Here is an 18,434-nt window from a genome sequence, read left to right on the forward strand (position 1 = left end):
ATTACTTTGATGAAGAATTCTGACTCCAATGAATCTGCAGGTAATTTTCCTTCATACGACTGTTAACACCAGTCACATCAGTTAATGAGTAACCAACCAACATGAGATAAATGTTAACTCAAACAAGAAAAAATGTCAACAAATGGCAGAATATCTGGCACTAAGGAAATACAATCTGTCCCGACTTGCTGTGCCAGAGACACAACAGTGCCCCCCACTGTTGCACAACAGTTCATTTGCTGGAGTATCCGGTATTTACATTTCAACGCCTTTTTTCACTTCCATATGCATCTTTCATTTTTATCTTCCTTACTTTTTATTTTCTTTTTGCAAGAATTAGGTGATCTTTCAGAGGAAGAACCATCTTCCAAGAATGAGCCAGTTATTACCAAAGGTGCATTTCAAAGTCCAAATCTCAAACACTATCATATTGCTTTTGCAAAAGCAATTTAACCATTTGGCATTTCTTCCAAGCTACAGTTTTATCATGTAAGAAATGCTGGTACGCCTGCAACAGGGTATGTGTAACACAAAGGATGGGCAGGGGGAGGAATCTTCATCAAATATATACGTGACCTGCTAAAAAATCTGTTCATTCTTATTCACTAATAATCATGTTACACAATTGATGAGAAAGGGTGAAGAGAGCAGGAAAATGAAGGCACTGACATCCTCCAAATAACAAAGTTACAGTGATGTTAGGAGACCTTGTGACTGCTGCATAAACAACTGCCAGGAGCCAAATGGTAAGCTCACGGAAATATTCAATATGCATCTTTAAATATATATATATAGACAGTCACACACACAATTTTTTTTTTCCCTTTTCTTAAAAAAAAAAAACCCACACACACTTATCTATTTAAATCTACAGTTTTGGAGTTAAGTGTTGAAAACATAAGAACTTTCTCTGCTTAGTTTTCTTTTTTTGACATGCCTGTCAGTTATCATCCCCCTTCTCCAACCCATCTCCCAAAACATTCAAATCATAAATCCTCTTAATCACTAAGGAGACAAACTAAAGGACATTGAGTGCAGTGTATCTTCAAATAACTCTGTGCTCTCAAAGACAAAGCTTGTAACATGACAAAATTTAAAATATAAATCCAAATTCTAGAATAAAAAGGGACATTGTTGGGCTATCAACTCAGGATTAAAAAGCTATAATAGTAATATACAACTTTTTTTTTTTTTTTTTTTTTTTTTTTAATAGAACAGCTCCAGTTGCATGATATTAGTATCTAACTTAGACTTTTGTCCTGGAGATACAAAGCATCCTCAGCACTTCATCCCAGACAGAACAACTCTAAAGCATGCCCAAAACCCACCCACTGAATTTTCCTTTTCAAATTAAGCATTTTCGGAAACAGTGAAAACAGCAGCTTTAATGGAAGCCTTATCAAACACAGCAGAAACAGAACAAGCACTTTGCAGTCACTACAGTATTTTAATAAACAAGTTATAACTGTGCTCCCAAAAAGACAATACAGTAAAATCAGCATTGAGGTTCGGTGCAGATATACACCATTTCCACTCTCACTTCAGAACAACAAATTCTTTTGCCCTATGGAAACAACCCTCCTAGTTGATTAGCGTAAAGCAGTTTTGAAGTTAAGTTTGGAAGAAACAAACACAAAAATTGCATTGTAAATTGCAAAGATGACTACAGTTGAGAAACTGTTAATAGGCTTGGCTCATGATTACCAATAAAACCAAGATTATTCACATATAATGCTATCATACAGCAAGCAGAAGCCAAGTAAAATCAGAAAAGCTTCATAACACATTGCATTTTTTTTCTCTCATCTAGTTCTGGGATAAATTTGCTACAGGGAAAGACAGAACAAACACAGCCAGGAGCTCTCTGAATTCAAAACCAAATTCCAACAGTGATATTTTAGCACCATTTTATGAATTTCTCAGGTTCAGTATTTTTTATTTGCTGAAGTAACACTAATACTACATGTACCCACCTCATCAAGGTGTAACGAGGATCAGCTGAAGCTTAAGAAACTCTCCATGAGTTTCTTGGAAAAAAATGTATGAGTAACTGAGTACTGTAACATCTAAGCCATGTTCCTACATTCCTCACCCATGCACAACTCCTTTCTGTCCACTTGGGATTATGCCTTATGAAACAAAGTCTGAAATTAACACCTGAAGTGGAAAGTTATATACCTTCAGGAGGTATTTCAAAATTTAGCGTATTTATATACATGCAAATCCCCGTTTCCCAAGACAAAACAACAAAGCTGTTTCAAACAAAGTCACTAAAGGAAAAGAAACTCTTCACAAGTAACTAGGAATACAGTTATCCCAAGATACAGAAATGCATTGTTCACATATCTTTGCCACCTCAAAGTCTGGCTTTCTTCCATGCTGTGATACTTGATCTTGCAAAGTCACAGTCCTGACCTACGTCGTGAAAGTTGTTCTCCAACTCTCCAAAGAACACATACAGGGCAAGACATTTGGTACATAGGTTAACTGGAAACAGGATAAAAAAGAAGAGCCTCTTCAAAACTTCAATGAAACAGAAGATTTCTAAATCAAAAATGGATGAGTTTCTCTTGATAACTGTAAACCAGTAATCAGAGATGAAGTCCTGTCCTTTATCAGGTCACTGGATTTGCTCCAAAAGAGTTCTGAAGCAAAGGACAAGAACGTCAGTCAGAACTTGGGTGTAGCTAATAGGGCTTAAACCAGTCAGCAGGAGCCAAGATCCTAAAACTAGATTTTTACTGGACTTTGCACTAGATCTCTGTGCTGTGGTTTAGTTTGCCAACGTGAACTGTAAATGGAGTGCTAGCTACTGTCCCTCCTGAGTTAATCTGTTTAACCAGAGGTTTCTAAATGAGGTAGAAATTATTCAACGTTAAATGAGTGCAAAAACATAGTATCTTTGCTCAAAATGTCTTATTTTGCTGCTTCTTTAAAGAACAGTTAAAAAAAATAATCCTAATTTTGGCAATTGCATACATCTTTGAGAGACTTGACTTTTCCCTTGTTTGTACCAGATCTGACCTCTCCAAGCTTAATTAGTCACACATTCCTCAGAGAACTATGTTATCCTTTCAGAATTCCAGGCCTATTTATTTCGGTATAATCCTCATGCAAAAACCTGCTTCATTTGCAAAGTCAAACAAATCTTGCAACATTACCAGACAGGGAGGGCCCTGGCAAGCAACAGGAATACAGTTCCATAGACACTTTACTCTCCCAAAGGAACAAACTACCAGCATGGATTGGATTTTCTTGAGCAGAAACAAGCTGTGCACCAGACCTGTTGTGCCTCAGAATTCTGGACCTTTAACACAGGTGTTGGTGCAATTTCTCAGGGTTTCAGTTTGCTTCCACCATCTAAGCAATGGTGATAAGAGCTAGAGGCATTGTGGTTCCTGTGGTCATAAATGGCACCACACAGTAAACGGTATCAGAAGTTTTAGGAGGAGGAGACAGGGGTTCTGTCACGAAAAACTGCAGAGGTCAGTGCTCAGCCCACAGGATTCACTGCTTCCAGTGTGCCTCTAATGTCTGGGACAGACAGATGTCCATCAAAAGAAAGTATTAAAGATAGCATGAAAGCAATATTTAAACAATAAACTTTGGTTAAAATGGGGGGGTGATTTTTTTTCCACAGTACATATTACAGAGAAGAGGAAGCTGTGGTAAGAGGAGGAGGGCTCCAGAAGACAGGAAAGCCAATCTTTTCCACTCAGCGCCACAGAAAAATATGAAAGCAGAAGTCACGTCAGACTTGTTGGTGAAGTAATGAGTTTCAGACGTTTTTGGTTTATTTCCCTGGAGTTGAAAACCACCCATCTGCAGGATGACTTTCTGCATCTCCCTAAGGCCAGTTTAATGCACAAATGCGGTAGATCACAAGAAGGAAAGACAGCTCTTTGAATCAGGCAATCCAAAGATATGTACAGCAATTTAGCACAGGCCTGGTTTCAGTCTGTGATGGAAGGTCCGCCAAGAGCCATGTCAAAGAGGCATAGTGATCTCTCCAGCAGGAAGTTTACAGAAATATGTTGGAAAAACTGTTGGACTATACTGCTCAGCAAGCCAAAGGAGGCCAAAGTAGCCCAAAGGGTCAAGAATCAAGGAGGAACCTTCCACTTTCCCACCAACGTGTATTCTCATGTTGTAAAGGTGTCCCTCCACAAGGCCCCAGTTCACCCATATCTGAGATTCAGAGCACTTTGTTGGAAGCTGCCATGAAGACACTGAAGTGCCTGAATTTTGTTACAGTATATGACTTTCTTCTATCACAATCCTAACTTTCATAGCCCTCTAGTCACTTTAACAAATTTCTCTCCTCTCAAAATAAATTAAAGTCTTAAATAGGTGCATTCCAAATATATCTTCAATTTCCCAGCTATGCAGAAAAGAGATAATGCAACAAAAGAGTACAGAATGCTCTCCCTATAGCAGACTTAAATACATATTTTTTTATCATCAAAACTAGCTTTCCTAAACAGTTTTCCCTAAGACTGAATTTATTATGCTTTAACTGTCAGAGGTATTTTAAATGTTTTGTTCAGCAAGACAGAACACAGGAAGGGAAGCAGCCTTCTAGAAATAATTACTAGTAAAATACTATGAAATGCTGTGTTATCCCATAGAAGCAGTAAAAGCAAATTCTAACAAAGCTTAGACATTTCAGCTTACCGATACAAAACAGTCAGGACTTCCAGGATGGAGCTCACAACCTTCAAAACACATAGTGCTCACTCTCATCCTATGTTCCCACAAAATTGTGGTTATTCATGATCACAGAATCACAAAATGTTAGGTGTTGGAAGGAACCTCAAAAGATCATCTAGTCCAAACCCCCTCGCTAGAGCAGGACCACCTAGAGTAGGTCACACAGGAATGCATCCACGTGGGTTTTGAACGTCTCCAGAGAAGGAGACTCCACAACCTCTCTGGGCAGCCTGTTCCAGTGCTCTGTCACCCTCATAGTGAAAAAACTTTTTCCTTATCTTAATACGGAACCTCCTATGCTCCAGCTTGCACCCATTGCCCCTTGTCCTATCATTTGCCATCACCGAGAAGAGCCTGGCTCCATCCTCCTGACACTCGCCCTTTATGTATTTATAAACATTGATGAGGTCACCCCTCAGTCTCCTCTTCTCCAAGCTAAAGAAACCCAGCTCCCTCAGCCTTTCCTCATAAGGGAGATGTTCCACTCCATCATCTTCGTGGCTCTGCCCTGGACTATTTCATGCAGTTCCCTGTCCTTTTTGAACTGAGGGGCCCAGAACTATTAGTGGACACACTATTCCAGATGCAGTCTCACCAGGGTAGAGTAGAGGGGGAGGGGAACCTCTCTCCACCTACTGAACACACCCCTTCTAATACACCCCAGGATGCCCTTGGCCTTCTTGGCCACAAGGGCACATTGCTGGCTCATGGTCATCCTGCTGCCCACCAGGACCTCCAGGTCCCTTTCCCCTACGCTACTCTCTAACAGCTTAGTCCCCAACCTAGACTTGCACATGGGGTTGTTCTTTCCCAGATGCAAGACTCCACACTTGCCCTTGTTGTATTTCATCAAATATCTCCCAATCCAGCTCTCCAGCCTGTCCAGGTCTCTCTGAATGGCAGCACAGCCTTCTGATGTGTCAGCCACTCCTCCCAGTTTTGTGTCATAAGCAAACCTGCTGACAGTGCTCTCTGTTCCTTCATCCAGGTCATTGACAAATATATTGAATAGCACTGGTCCCAGTACTGACCCCTGAGGGACTCCACTAGATACAGGCCTCCAACAAGACTCTGTCCCATTGACCACAACTCTCTGGCTTCTTCAACCAACTCATAATCGACCTCACTACCTGATCATCCAGACCACACTTCCTCAAATGATGAAGTCCACAACTCAGTTTCCATTCTTCCATCAGGTCCATAAGACAAGTCCTTGCAATCTAAGGCTGAGGTTTTTGAGATGCAGTATTGCAAGAGGGAATTCGACCAGTTCCTAGGAGTATGCACTCTTCATCAAAACCCCCAGCAAAAGCAATACAGTATGACACAGCAATGGTGCAAAATGCTTTAGGACGTTTTGCCTGCTACCCAATTAGAGACACTGTTGACGTTCAGAGTACCCTTGAAGATGTTGCTACTGTCTTGAGCTGCAACAGTGGACACAAAAGCAATGCCTCTTGCATAAAAGCTACGAGAATCATGTACAGTAAGGGTAAACAACTTTTTATAACAGTAACTCACAAAGAAAGAAGTAGTATATTCTTGTAAGCTACTTGATTCCCATTTCCCAGAGACGAATGTGGCATGAGCTGTATAACATGACCTAAGGGAGCATTCCAAGCAGCAGCAATGTAAAATTCATCACTCCTGGGTTCTCTGATTCCACTTTAGAAGGCTGACAAATACCTTTCTACCTCTCTTAAAAAAAAAAAAAATATATATATATATGGCAAGGCTGTGTAACTTCTCCTGTATCTATACAGAAAGGATCAGAGCAAGAGAGAAAATAACTGGGCCAGTAATGAGGTCCTTCCCAAAATCAGCCAAAACAGGACAGGGCACAGAAGTTAAAAACCAAACAAAAAATCACCAACTCTCCTAAAACAGCCCAAGATTTTCCAGTGGGAAGTTTATATTTGTCATGAAAATGTAACCTATCCATATTTTGGTGGTGAACAAAAAGAAAAGCAGACATTGTTTTGCTTCCTCCCACCACTAACATCATGTTATCCTCTCGTCCCCTTGCCAACAGCTAGATTTATTTTTAAAAGAAAATCAAGAAAACAAATAAACATTGACATTGTACATGCACCAGCTGGGTCTTGCACAACATAGCCAGCTATCTGAAACAGTTAGTCTAAATGAGAGTTCTTATCTAAAATCACCAGCACACTTTAAAATACTTTTTCATTTTTGGGAAGTCCCAGCAAATTAACTGCCAAATACACAATGCTCCAGCACAGCACTTTTGCTACTTAAACAATGCAAGGTTTATGCCCATAAAAAGCAATTTCAAGTCCTCATGTCACTCAACAGCTTGCAGTTCTGGTTGAATCTGAAGGTTCATTCATCACACAGTTCATTACAGCGATATTATGTCTAACAGAGGGCAAAATATTTTGTAGACAGGAGGATCTGCAAAATACTGCTTCTGGGTACAATCTGGAAAAATCAGAAGATCCCTTTGAGCTGCAAATGTCAGTTACAGAAGTCACACAGTAATCCCTTGGACTTCAACTGCAAGTATTTTTATTCTAACCCGATGCCAGGCAGCACTAAAAGGGTTGCATGCATGGTAATATAACATGCTAAAAGCTGCCTATGAAGAAAAAAAAATCCTTGAAGTCTTCAGCCTTATTGAACATGTTCGGATGGATAGATTCCCACAAAAATGTGCCAACCACAGAGATTCATTCACACAGTTGTCTCCTGGAAAAAGCATGACAAATTTTAATTTAAGCCCTTGATTCCCTCTGCCCAAAATCTGTGATGGTTAAGGAGAACCCACACTGAAAATTTAAAAAAAAAAAAAAAAAAAAAAAAACAAAAACACAAAAAAAACCCAAAACAACAAAATACACACCAGAAAAACCCTCAGGAGAAACCATTTGAAAAGCAAAACCATCATTATTTGGTCCACTGCTGGTCATGATCGTTCTAATCTACACTTTCAAAAGTACCGTATTAACTAAGGGACAAAAGACGACAGTATTTTGCTGATCTCAGCAAAGCAAATCTTTTCCAGGTTGCTCAATTATTTTTAAAACTAAAAGGGCTTTACTTAAAAATCACTTAAAAATAACAATGTAATGATTGACAAACCCTGGGCATTCAGGTGGAAAGTTTGTGGCATTCTGTTTCTGTCTCCTCCCCAAAACCTGCCTTTATTTTTCTGAGACATAATCTGTAGTGCTTGAAATGCAACTGAGTAAGTATGAAACAAGGTTAGAAAATTCAAGAGAAAAACTGTCACTACCAAAGTAGCAGCCATCTCTCTAAAAAGTAATACACGTTTTGACATCATGCAAATCTGGCTTCTGCTTTAAGTTTTGTATTGTTTTAAACATTCAAAGAGGACTTCTTTCCACCCTTTTGAATACAGATGCTGAACTCCCTTCCATAGCAAGCTGATGCAGCATGCATATCAGATAGAAAAGAAATAAATCATTATCACCCTCAAAAAGAGAGAACATTGGCAATAGTTCGAGAAGTGGTAACATCCCAGATAAAGTTGCTTCCCTTTCCAAACTGACCAAGTATGGCTGTGAATATACTTGGCCAACCTTCACACTAATTTCAGTGCAGTAATCAAAGAAGCAGCAGAGATTAGACATCAGCAGGAACACAGTAACCTTGGAAATCTCAGTGACGAGTTTTTTTTCCTTTTTCTTTTAAAGAGAAAGTGCCTCACCACCACTTGGAAGAGTCCAGCCCACTGCTTATTCACTTCTCCAACCAGTCTCCTCCCTGGTTTCCCTTTCCTAATGGAACCAGTACCAGTAACCCAACAAAATGAACCAGGGTGCATCAGTTAATTTTTTTTTTTTTTTTTTTTTTTTAGTCCCCTTGCCTGGGACTACAAGCCAAAATTCTTTCTTACAGTGCTAATGGAACTCTAGAGAGATACTCCTTTATGTACTTTATTCTTTAGTGATGAACAGTAAGTAGCGTCCTGCAATCAGGACACATCACAGAGTGAGAAGGCACCACCCTTCTGCTCACATAACCAATGCAAGACACAGGAGCCAGAAGTGAAGAAAGTCTTCCTACAAATCTTTCTTTAAAAAAATCAAAGCAAGCCAAGCAGGTGCATTTGAGATCAGGATTTAAACTACTCCTGATACAGGAGGCATAAAAGTAAAAACAGAAGCAGAGAGGAAAGTCTGCAAACCAAAAATTAAAGTCAGTATTCTCAAGATAGAAGAGGACTAAAGGTAAAATATTTGGGGGGGGGGGGGTGTTCATGGTTTTTGGTTTTGGTTTTTTTTTTTCATTTGCACTTTATTTACACAAGTAGTAGGAAAACAAGAAACTAATCCACAATCACAAGTGAGGTACAGTTTTGGATTAATAAGAATGCATCGTCTGTAACTCAATTCTGAACAGTTAACTGAGCTGTTTAAAAGATAGACCAGGGTGCATGAATATAAAATTCAGATAACGGTGAATTTCTGATGAGGTGCAGGGATATTCCAGTTACAATTAACTACACTGCTTTACATCAGACCTCTGTTTATAGAGAAGCCAGACTGGGGAAAAAAGAAAGAAAGAAAAAAAGATACCCCACATAGTTGCCTTGTTCGCATGCATGTGTACATTACAAACATGTATGACACAGGAAACATGAGCATGCCTATCTGTCAGCCACTTCGTGGGAACTATTACATTAGACATCATTTCAGGAATCTAAACTAAATTTCAGGAAGGTAAACAAAGCAATAGTCCACATGACTTGCCTTGGAACCCTTGGCAAGTACAACAAGAAATATGCCATCTTTTTTCCTCAACCTAACACAAAAGGGAGAAGGATCTTTCCTTCTTGCTCCAAACCTACACAAGAGGAAATGTCATATGGTAGTGCATCATATGTTTCTCCCATAAGTATCTCTCCCACTGCACTGCCAAAGGCCACTGATTCTCTTTACAGGGTAAAATTATGTCTTCATGCAAGAGCCAGAGCCCAACCTCGCAGCCATAACAAGGCTGCCCCAAGTAAGCACAAGGTTTATTCGCAAACCAATCTAAGAAGTACTCAAGTGACAAAAGTCATTAGAGCCTTCTGAGAGCCAATACAGCTTATGCTTTAAATCTCCAAACCAAAAATATCTGCCCAGCATTAGTCTATATATAGATATATGTACACAGGTAGGTAAGAAGTTCCTTATTTTCACTATAGAAGTTGAACATGCAACTCAGGACCAAAATCAACTATCACTCCTTGCTAGTTTTTATTGCTGTGATTACCATTACTCTCCCTTCCATAGTGCTGTTAGTCATGTTTTTTACACTAATTCAAGTTAAATTTTTGTCTATATCTATGCATTTTTCTGTAAATCATGTTCATATTTCCTAGACTAAGAAAGAAAAAGATTAGGGTATCACAACAACAGGATTTGGCAGCAGCGGGGAGCCTTCTTTCAATCCTCTTCAATCAGCAACAGCTTAAATGGTTTAAAGAAAAAGGAAGAATGGGGTAAAGGGAAGATTTCCATTTTCTCAGATACAAATGCCTAGGAAAAAAATAATCAGAAAAAACACGGCCTTTGAAAAAAGTAGCAGGACAAAGTGTCCTGTCAGAGTTTATACTTTCTATGATAAAAACAGTTTTGGTGGCTTTATAAATGATAAAATGCTAAAAATGTATTATAAATCTATTGCTTCTCTACGAAAAACAAACTACAGTATTTGAAAGTACTAAACTATTTGGTCGAGCTTTACCAGCATTCAAGTGGCACATGACCGCTCAGGAAACTAGTCTAAAGAAGGATTTTAGACTGTTAATACAAAATTCTGAAGCTTTAATTAAATCTGCACTCCACTGAGATGTCTAAGACAGCTTCTTGAAAGGTGAAGATGGAAGTGTGCTGAATCAAACCCATGTATACATAAATTAATCTTACTGGAACTGGAAAAAGCCATTGAGACATCTGTCTAGGTAGGTAAGAAATACCTAGGATATTGGTTTCTTTGAAACATCATTTCAGACTAGCAAAGAATCAAACTGTCCTATGTAAAGACAATGTCTTCTTGGCTTAAGCATAGCAAAAATATCTTCTAGGTTGAATTAAGGATACACGCAATGTTCACTAGGCAAAGGCATAAAGCTGGATCACGCCCAATTCAGACAAAATCTTCAGCAAATACTTAAGCTTACTGATTGTAAGAGAATTTAAGTATTTGCTTACAAGCTTAATAAAATCTGTCAGTTCTCAAGACGGAGAACAAGCATACAAGAAACAGGTCAAGAAAATACAGTCAAGAAGTTCCCCCTCCTGCTTTCAGTCTTCCCACAGGAGAGGAGATAGAAACCAGTTTTCAAATTCCCAGACTTCAAAGAACAAAGTTTGGCTGGAGTCACGATGTGATGCCTTTCAATGATATCACATATGTAACTGACACAGTACAAGATGGAAAACATGGCACCCCAGGACAGAGCGCTAAGCGAAAGCCTCGTGGTGGGACAAACAAGTATTCCTACATCATATGCAGAGAGGCATGCCCCAAGACAAAGCTACAAAACAAAGGGGACTCAAGTTCCCAGAGCAAAAATCCAGAGCAACACCCTGGGGGCATTAGACATGCTGTAGCTTCAGAAACCTCAGGGAACGCTAATTAGATATGTAGATCTGAACAAACAGCCATACAGAAACATTTCCAAGTTAAACACACATGGACTGAGGCCATATAAGACAGTAATTACCTAAATGAACTGGGATTTGTACAGCAAAACAAAATTCTTTCAGAATTCATTCTTACAATGTTTTTCAGAGAGAAAACAAAAACATTGTCTTTTATAGAGTTTTAAAATACAGTACGTACAGGAATAGCAAACATCCTCCTCTAGAGTGGTTTTCTGTCCCCATCACTTTAAAGAAAAAAGCACAGATGATGAAAGCACAACAATTATTTTTTTTTTATAGTAAACTGAGATAGTATTATACGCTGGTGTAAGATAACAATTTGAAAGGTTGGCTTTGGTTCTAAATAAGCCTGCCGCAAAACCAAATACACTACAGTAGCTTAATCTATGCAAGGTCAAGGACAAGTTTATAAGGGCTTCCCATGACCAGAAAAAGCATCACTATGGTCCAGAAAGTTAACACCACCCCAGTACCGTTCAAGCAGGGCAGCATTTTTAGGGCCTCTTTTCTATCAACATGCAGAAAAGTATGGTTCATCAGGCCTCCTTGACGAGAACGCATGTGTATCAGCAGGACACCTCACTGTTAGTATGTACAGACAGAATACTAGAGAAGTCACACTGCAGATAGAACCATGTGTCTTCCTATTAACACATACCAAGTTTCTGAGGCTCAGTGCAACGGGGCTGTCCTAGCTCAGCACTGCCCATGCACATCATGCTGAGCCCATCGAGCAGTATGCAGGCAAAACAGCTCTCCTGAGAGGCTGTACTAAAATCAAATGCTTTGGCACACCCTGGTGCACACCAAGATCTCAAGACAATGCACTGGCAAGGATGCAGCAGTTTCACAAATAGGTTAGGAGAGTTCATGCAGGCTATGAGAGTTGAGGAGCCCCTTTACGGCACAGCCCACTCGGAGCTCTGTCTCCCAGGACATGATTAAATTGCTTCAGTCCTGAGTAACTGCACCACTTTTCATCTAAACAAATTTGCCTGTGAGACTTGTTCACATACTCATTGCTCTCTGTGTGAAATACTGCTTCCTGACATCTGTTCTCAATTTGTGGATCCTTAATTTCCACTAATTCATCCCTGCAGCCATGCGCTCGCCCTCCCCTTCAGGGCTAAATTGCAAACAGTAACCTGACAGAGACAGATATATCTCTGAAGGTTTTATAACCAGACATCCACTATGTTCACTTTTTTGTTTGTTTTTCTTTCCATAGACAATTCCAAGACAGTGCAGTTTGGGCTTTTGACGTCTTTTTTTTTTTTTGCTGGGCTTTTGCGTAACTTTCTTTTATAGCTCATCCAATTTTCATGCTGGTATCCATCCATACCATCTAGTGGATGTATGCTACAGAATTTCTAACATTATAATCTTTCTGCAACTCATATAATGGCACCGAATGCAACAGCCTCAATCGATGCAAGTTAATCTCTGCTCTTTTTCTTTTGTTTTTGTGACTTCAGATTTTCTTCCAACTGTGCTCTAGGTTTTGAAATGTTACTAAAGTGCTTGCCTGCATTTGTTATTTTGTACTCACTATTATGTCAGGGGCAACTGGAAAACCCTCACCGAACCAATTTAGGGTTCATCCTACAAGGCAGCAGCTGACAAACAATTCCAAAACATGATTCTTCCTTCATTTGTACCTTCTGATCAAATTCAGAGCCCACTTTATTTTCAGGCCTGCATAAACTTTATTTTCATGGATGACTTATCTAACAAATTGTTTTGCATTTGCAAGCATAAGAGTGGTATTGTCTTGACAAACTCTTGAAAACCTGCATTGTAGCGTTGCCAGTGTAAGGCCTGAGCTGCTGTTTTTACCTGAACACATTTATAACATTATCCATTTTGTTATGGGGCTTTATGGCTAGACTTGCACATAATAACGCTTTTATGAACACTCATGACCCCAGTAGTCTTGCGCGTAATGCTGCACCACGATGACGCATTATTCTTTTCCAAAATGACTACAGGATCTTCTAAGTGCAACGTTCTTTGTTCTCATTCACTCCTTTTCCATGGGACTGTCATCTGACTAACTGCTTACACATTTTGTCTTCGGGAATGTTTAACCAATGAAAAAATAGTTACTCTCCATAAGCTGCAGACAGGTGGTTTTACAAAAAATGCAGACAGTAATACCTCTCTTGGAGGTAAAATACATTCTAGGGAGAAAAGATATTTGTGGATCAGCTGGAGACATGAAACTCTTTCCACACACATGAATCCGATTATGGCTACAGGTATCCTCAAGGTTGCCTGCAACACCCTTAGACGGTCTTAGCATGTTCTCAGCCCAGCTTAAAACACACCAGAATCATTCCTGCCTTAAACGGAAAACCAAATTAAAATACAGATGCCATTTTAGGCAACAAAGGCAAAACTCAGATCTGAATCAGGATGAATGATGTAACAAGATTATACACAATATTGCTGTGAGCCTCATGTAAGTTGTCAGAAAAGAAAAAACTTGTAGAAAAATTCTGAATTTAAGCTACTTGTTGGCTTACTACTTCTGAAAATCAGAAAAAAGCTTCTTGTAAAAAATAATTTAAATTTGGTCTTGTTCCCATATCTTATTTTATTATCTTCTGTAATACACACTATTAATCTCTTTTCAATCATTTAAAAACCATGAAATATATCAGTATCTCGATGATAGTTACACTACTATATACTTTTGGCACTCCATATATTAGTCTTTTCAACACTCAACACCCAAATCCCTGAGAGCATAAATACTAGTTGAAACACAGTTTCCCATTTTTAACATATGGCACATGTATGAAATTATTTGTCTCCAAAACGAGTTTAAAGAATTTCTTACCACAGTCTCAGCATCATTTATGTACCATTACTTCTGGAAACTCTAGATCTACATAGCACCTACCCAAGCAAATCTGCAAGCTACCAACATTATCAACAAACCAGATTCTTCCCCATGGAAGCTGGTAGAACTCCATACTGCAAGTGCTATTTGGAGAACCAAAGCTACTGTGCAAAGAGGGATCAACCTGGTCTAATAAGAAGTACTTCTACTAGACTGTTTCCCTTCAAATTTTAGACCACCACTACTATAGTATTATTACTAATCATTATTAAATGTATATAGTTGATGTAAACTTTCAAAAGGTAACACCTTACTTAAAAATTGAATTACCACTGCATGTACTTTATCATCTTATTTCATGAAAAAACAACATTCTGCATTAATTCAGCATACCATGTAACACAGCATTTTTCAAATGCACAAGTACCATTTCCACGCAAAATGGGAGATGCTCACCCAAATGACACTTGTATTTACTAGAATTTCCCCAAATGGCCTAACAGATCTCCAAGTCCTTCACTAAGCAGAGGTTTTTCTAATCAAAAATTTTAGTTAAAAGCAGAGAATATTATCCCATTAAGGCAGTTCTGGTAAAATAAGGTAAAGCCCTCCAAGACTGCTAGATTAGACTGCAACACTCTGTAAATGTCTTCGATTTACACAAATGTAGGGATGGGGAAATTCTAAGTCATCTAAGACCATGGAAGTACTGATCTCACCTTGTGTGAAAGAGACTCAGAGGTACTAAAAACTAACAAAAATCTAATAATGAAACTGAACTGGGTGGAAATTATCTACAGTAGACACTGAAAATAAATCAGTAATAAGCTTATATCTTTTATAATCCAATGCCAAAAATTGCCTTTAAATCTCTGTTGCTGTAATTTTTTTTAATATACATATATATACCTCCCTCTACTCTGCTCTGGTATGACCCCACCTGCAGTGCTGTGTCCAGCTCTGGGGCCCACAGCATAAGAAAGACATGGACCTGCTCAAGTGGGTCCAGAGGAGGGTCATGAAGATGCTCAGGCGGCTGGAGCACCTCCCCTGTGAGGACAGACTGAGAGAGCTGGGGTTGTTCAGCCTGGAGAAGAGAAGGCTCCGGGGAGACCTTACAGCGGCCTTCCAGTACTTAAAGGGGGCCTGCAGTAAAGGTGGGGAGGGACTCTTGATCAGGGAGGATAGTGATAGGATGAGGGGTAACAGTTTCACACTGAAAGAGGGGAGATCTAGATTAAATATTGGGAAGAAATTCTTCACCGTGAGGGTGATGAGGCACTGGCACAGGTTGCCCAGAGAAGCTGTGGCTGCCCCCTCCCTGGCAGCGTTCAAGGCCAGGTTGGATGGGGCTTGGATCAACCTGGTCTAGTGGAAGGTGTCCCTGCCCATGGCAGGGGGTTGGAACTAGATGGTCTTCAAGATCCCTTCCAGCCCAAACCATTCTAAGATTCTATGACATATACATGTGCATGTGCATATACACACACACATGCATGCAGGAGTGTATACATATGTGTGTGCGTATATGTATATACACCTTATTCACTCAGAACTGTGTGGTTTGTGTCTCAACTACTTAACTTGCTATTTTCAACCTGAAATGTGTCCTCTTGTGGGAGCAATGAAAAACTCAACCACAGGTGCAGATGTTTTGACTACACAGGGACCTGTTTTATATTAATGGCAGGAACAATACCCCAGGAAAAAAAAAATAATTTTTGACAGGTACGCATCTGATTTAATAACCATCTTAGTCTTAATCAGTTGATATAGCTTTTGTAGTCTCAACTTCAAATACATGTGGATAAATAGCAAGAAGGAAAGCAAATAAATATGCTTACCTTTTCTTCACATTTCTTGTGGCAGGCATACTTGCAAACTGAAACAAAAACAAGTAAAACATATGAGTAAAAGAGTGGGTGGTTTCTTCTCTTCATTTCTTCAGATCGGTTTTCCACTAGAGATCTGGCCAAACTCAAGTCTGTACATATAAATGTATTTACACACTTTAAAACAAACCAAAAAAACCCTAAAAAAAAATGCAATTAGTTTTTACTCATTTCTGAAAGAAAGATTAGTTAATTACAGAGATGTTATCAGATTCATGCATTCCAGCAGCTTATGACAACATACGCCTGGTTAAACTTCATGGGCCGATTATCTTGACACCTACCTTTAGTTTCACATGCACCAGAAGTTCTACCATCTAAATAACACAGATAGTAAGATCAATTGTTCCTGCTGTAATGTGTTAATCAGTCATATCAGCAGTCCCAGAAACCTAAGCAGGGTGACTTCAAACTCACAAGCCACCACAACTGTTCAATCCTTAATATCTGATTGAGAAACATAGTTGACACAGTGTTGCAAACTTTACTTCCAAGGGATTAGCTCTTGATTTCTTTTAAATTCCTGCTGACCTAAAAGCAAGAAAGGATGAATCATCCGAGCAGGTTTAGATTCAGGAATCGGTGCTTAACCAAAAAAGCAGCCAGAGGAGCAGCGATGTAACTAAGATGTAGCAGCGTAACAGCTAGAACCTGACACAGGCTGGTTTTAATAGATTTTCCATTTATACCCACTTCCTTCTTTACTCCAAATTCTGCTTTATTTCCATGCAATGTCTATCCTTTGCGTTACTGCGAGCTAAACTGTATTTTAAATTCAGGAAAAATTTACTTATTCAATCTCCAAAATCAGTAAGCCACAGAATACCACAGAGGTTTAGCTGGAAGATCAACTGGGACCTAACCTTAGACCACCAAAGCTGAAAGCCATGCTCATTTCTCAGTGCCTCTAACAAGAGAAAGATATTTTACAGCCTGACCCAACAGGAAAGATACAACTCCCAAGACTTGAGGTCAGCAAATACACGCCCGTGCCCATTTCAGATTCAAGTGTATTGACTGCCTAATGAAAAACCTTCATGCTCCCGCCATTTCTCGGGGGGGGGGGGGGGGGGGGGAAGTAAGGCTTATTAACCCACTTTCTCACGCAACCTTGTAGGTGCTATGTTCACTTATTTTCCCCAGGTATAAGTCAGGAATGAGTGCTTTGTTCACAGTGCTTCACAGGATCAGGATTCTTTATCCTAAAAATGTATTAGTGTTCACACAAATACACTGCTCTGTTAGCACTGATAATGATCAATAACCACATACTACCTACAAATGCTATCAACCCTAAAGCAAATGGAAGATGGCTTTTAATCCATGAAGATAAACTTCATTTTCTTGTGTGACAGCACAGAGGATGCCTAAATTTATTAAGTCATTTCATGCACCAAAATTGCCTATTTAGTAGAATCCATATTTTAAATCAGCATGATTAGCTTTGACTTTGCAAAATGTTAACAGATTCTCTAAAACTATGCATGCATACTATGCGTTTCTTCTATAACCTACTTTGAGGTTATCTCCTGCAAAACGGCAGGGGGTGGGGGTGGAAGAGACAAACACAAAAAATAAAGAATAAACCAGTAAATTTTTCAGGAAGCCCTGATGTAACAGACAAGGTTCTCAACTTACAGGCTGGATCAATGGGCTGAGGCTAACGCTATGAGGTTTAACAAGGCCAAGTGCCCAGTCCTGCACTTGGGTCACAACAACCCTCAGCAGCACTACAGGCTTGGGGAGGAGTGGCTGGAAAGGTGCCCAGCAGAAAAGGACCTGGGGGTGCTGGTTGACAGCGAGCTGAACATGAGCCAGCAGTGTGCCCAGGTGGCCAAGAAGGCCAACAGCATCCTGGCCTGTATAAGAAATTGTGTGGCCAGCAGGAGTAGGGAGGTGATCGTGCCCCTGTACTTGGCACTGGTGAGACCACACCTTGAGTACTGTGTCCAGTTTTGGGCATCTCACTGCAAGAAAGTCACTGAGGTGCTGGAGAGTGTCCAGAGAAGGGTAAGGAGGCTGGTGAGGGGTTTGGAGAACAGGTCTTATGAGCAGCAGCTGAGGGAACTGGGGTTATTTAGCCCAGGGAAGGGGAGGCCGAGGGGAGACCTTATTGCTCTCTACAACTGCCTGAACAGAGGCTGTAGTGAGGTGGACATTGGTGTCTTCTCCCAAGTAACAAGTGATAGGACAAGAAGAAATGGCCTCAAGTTGTGCCAGGGGAGGTTTAGATTGGACATTAGGAAAAAATTTCACTGAAAGAGTGGTCAAACATTGGAATAGGCTGCCCAGGGAAGTGGTGGAGTCACCATCCCTGGAAGTGTTCAAAAGACGTGTAGATGCGGC

General features: G+C 39.8%; 1 protein-coding gene across 1 annotated transcript in view; it reads right to left on the minus strand.

Annotated features, from left to right (window-relative positions):
- The window catches only part of TNS3 (tensin 3), a 233,099-nt gene that overhangs the window by 136,642 nt on the left and 78,023 nt on the right, over positions 1-18,434 (minus strand). The window contains exon 3 of the mRNA XM_086467647.1: positions 16,041-16,078. Within this exon, the coding sequence (XP_086323773.1) occupies positions 16,041-16,078 (38 nt within the window). The remainder of the gene's footprint in view (positions 1-16,040; positions 16,079-18,434) is intronic.

The sequence above is a fragment of the Leptosomus discolor genome, chromosome 7 (assembly GCF_034619465.1).
Source record: "Leptosomus discolor isolate bLepDis1 chromosome 7, bLepDis1.hap2, whole genome shotgun sequence".
Classification (NCBI taxonomy): Eukaryota; Metazoa; Chordata; class Aves; order Leptosomiformes; family Leptosomidae; genus Leptosomus; species Leptosomus discolor.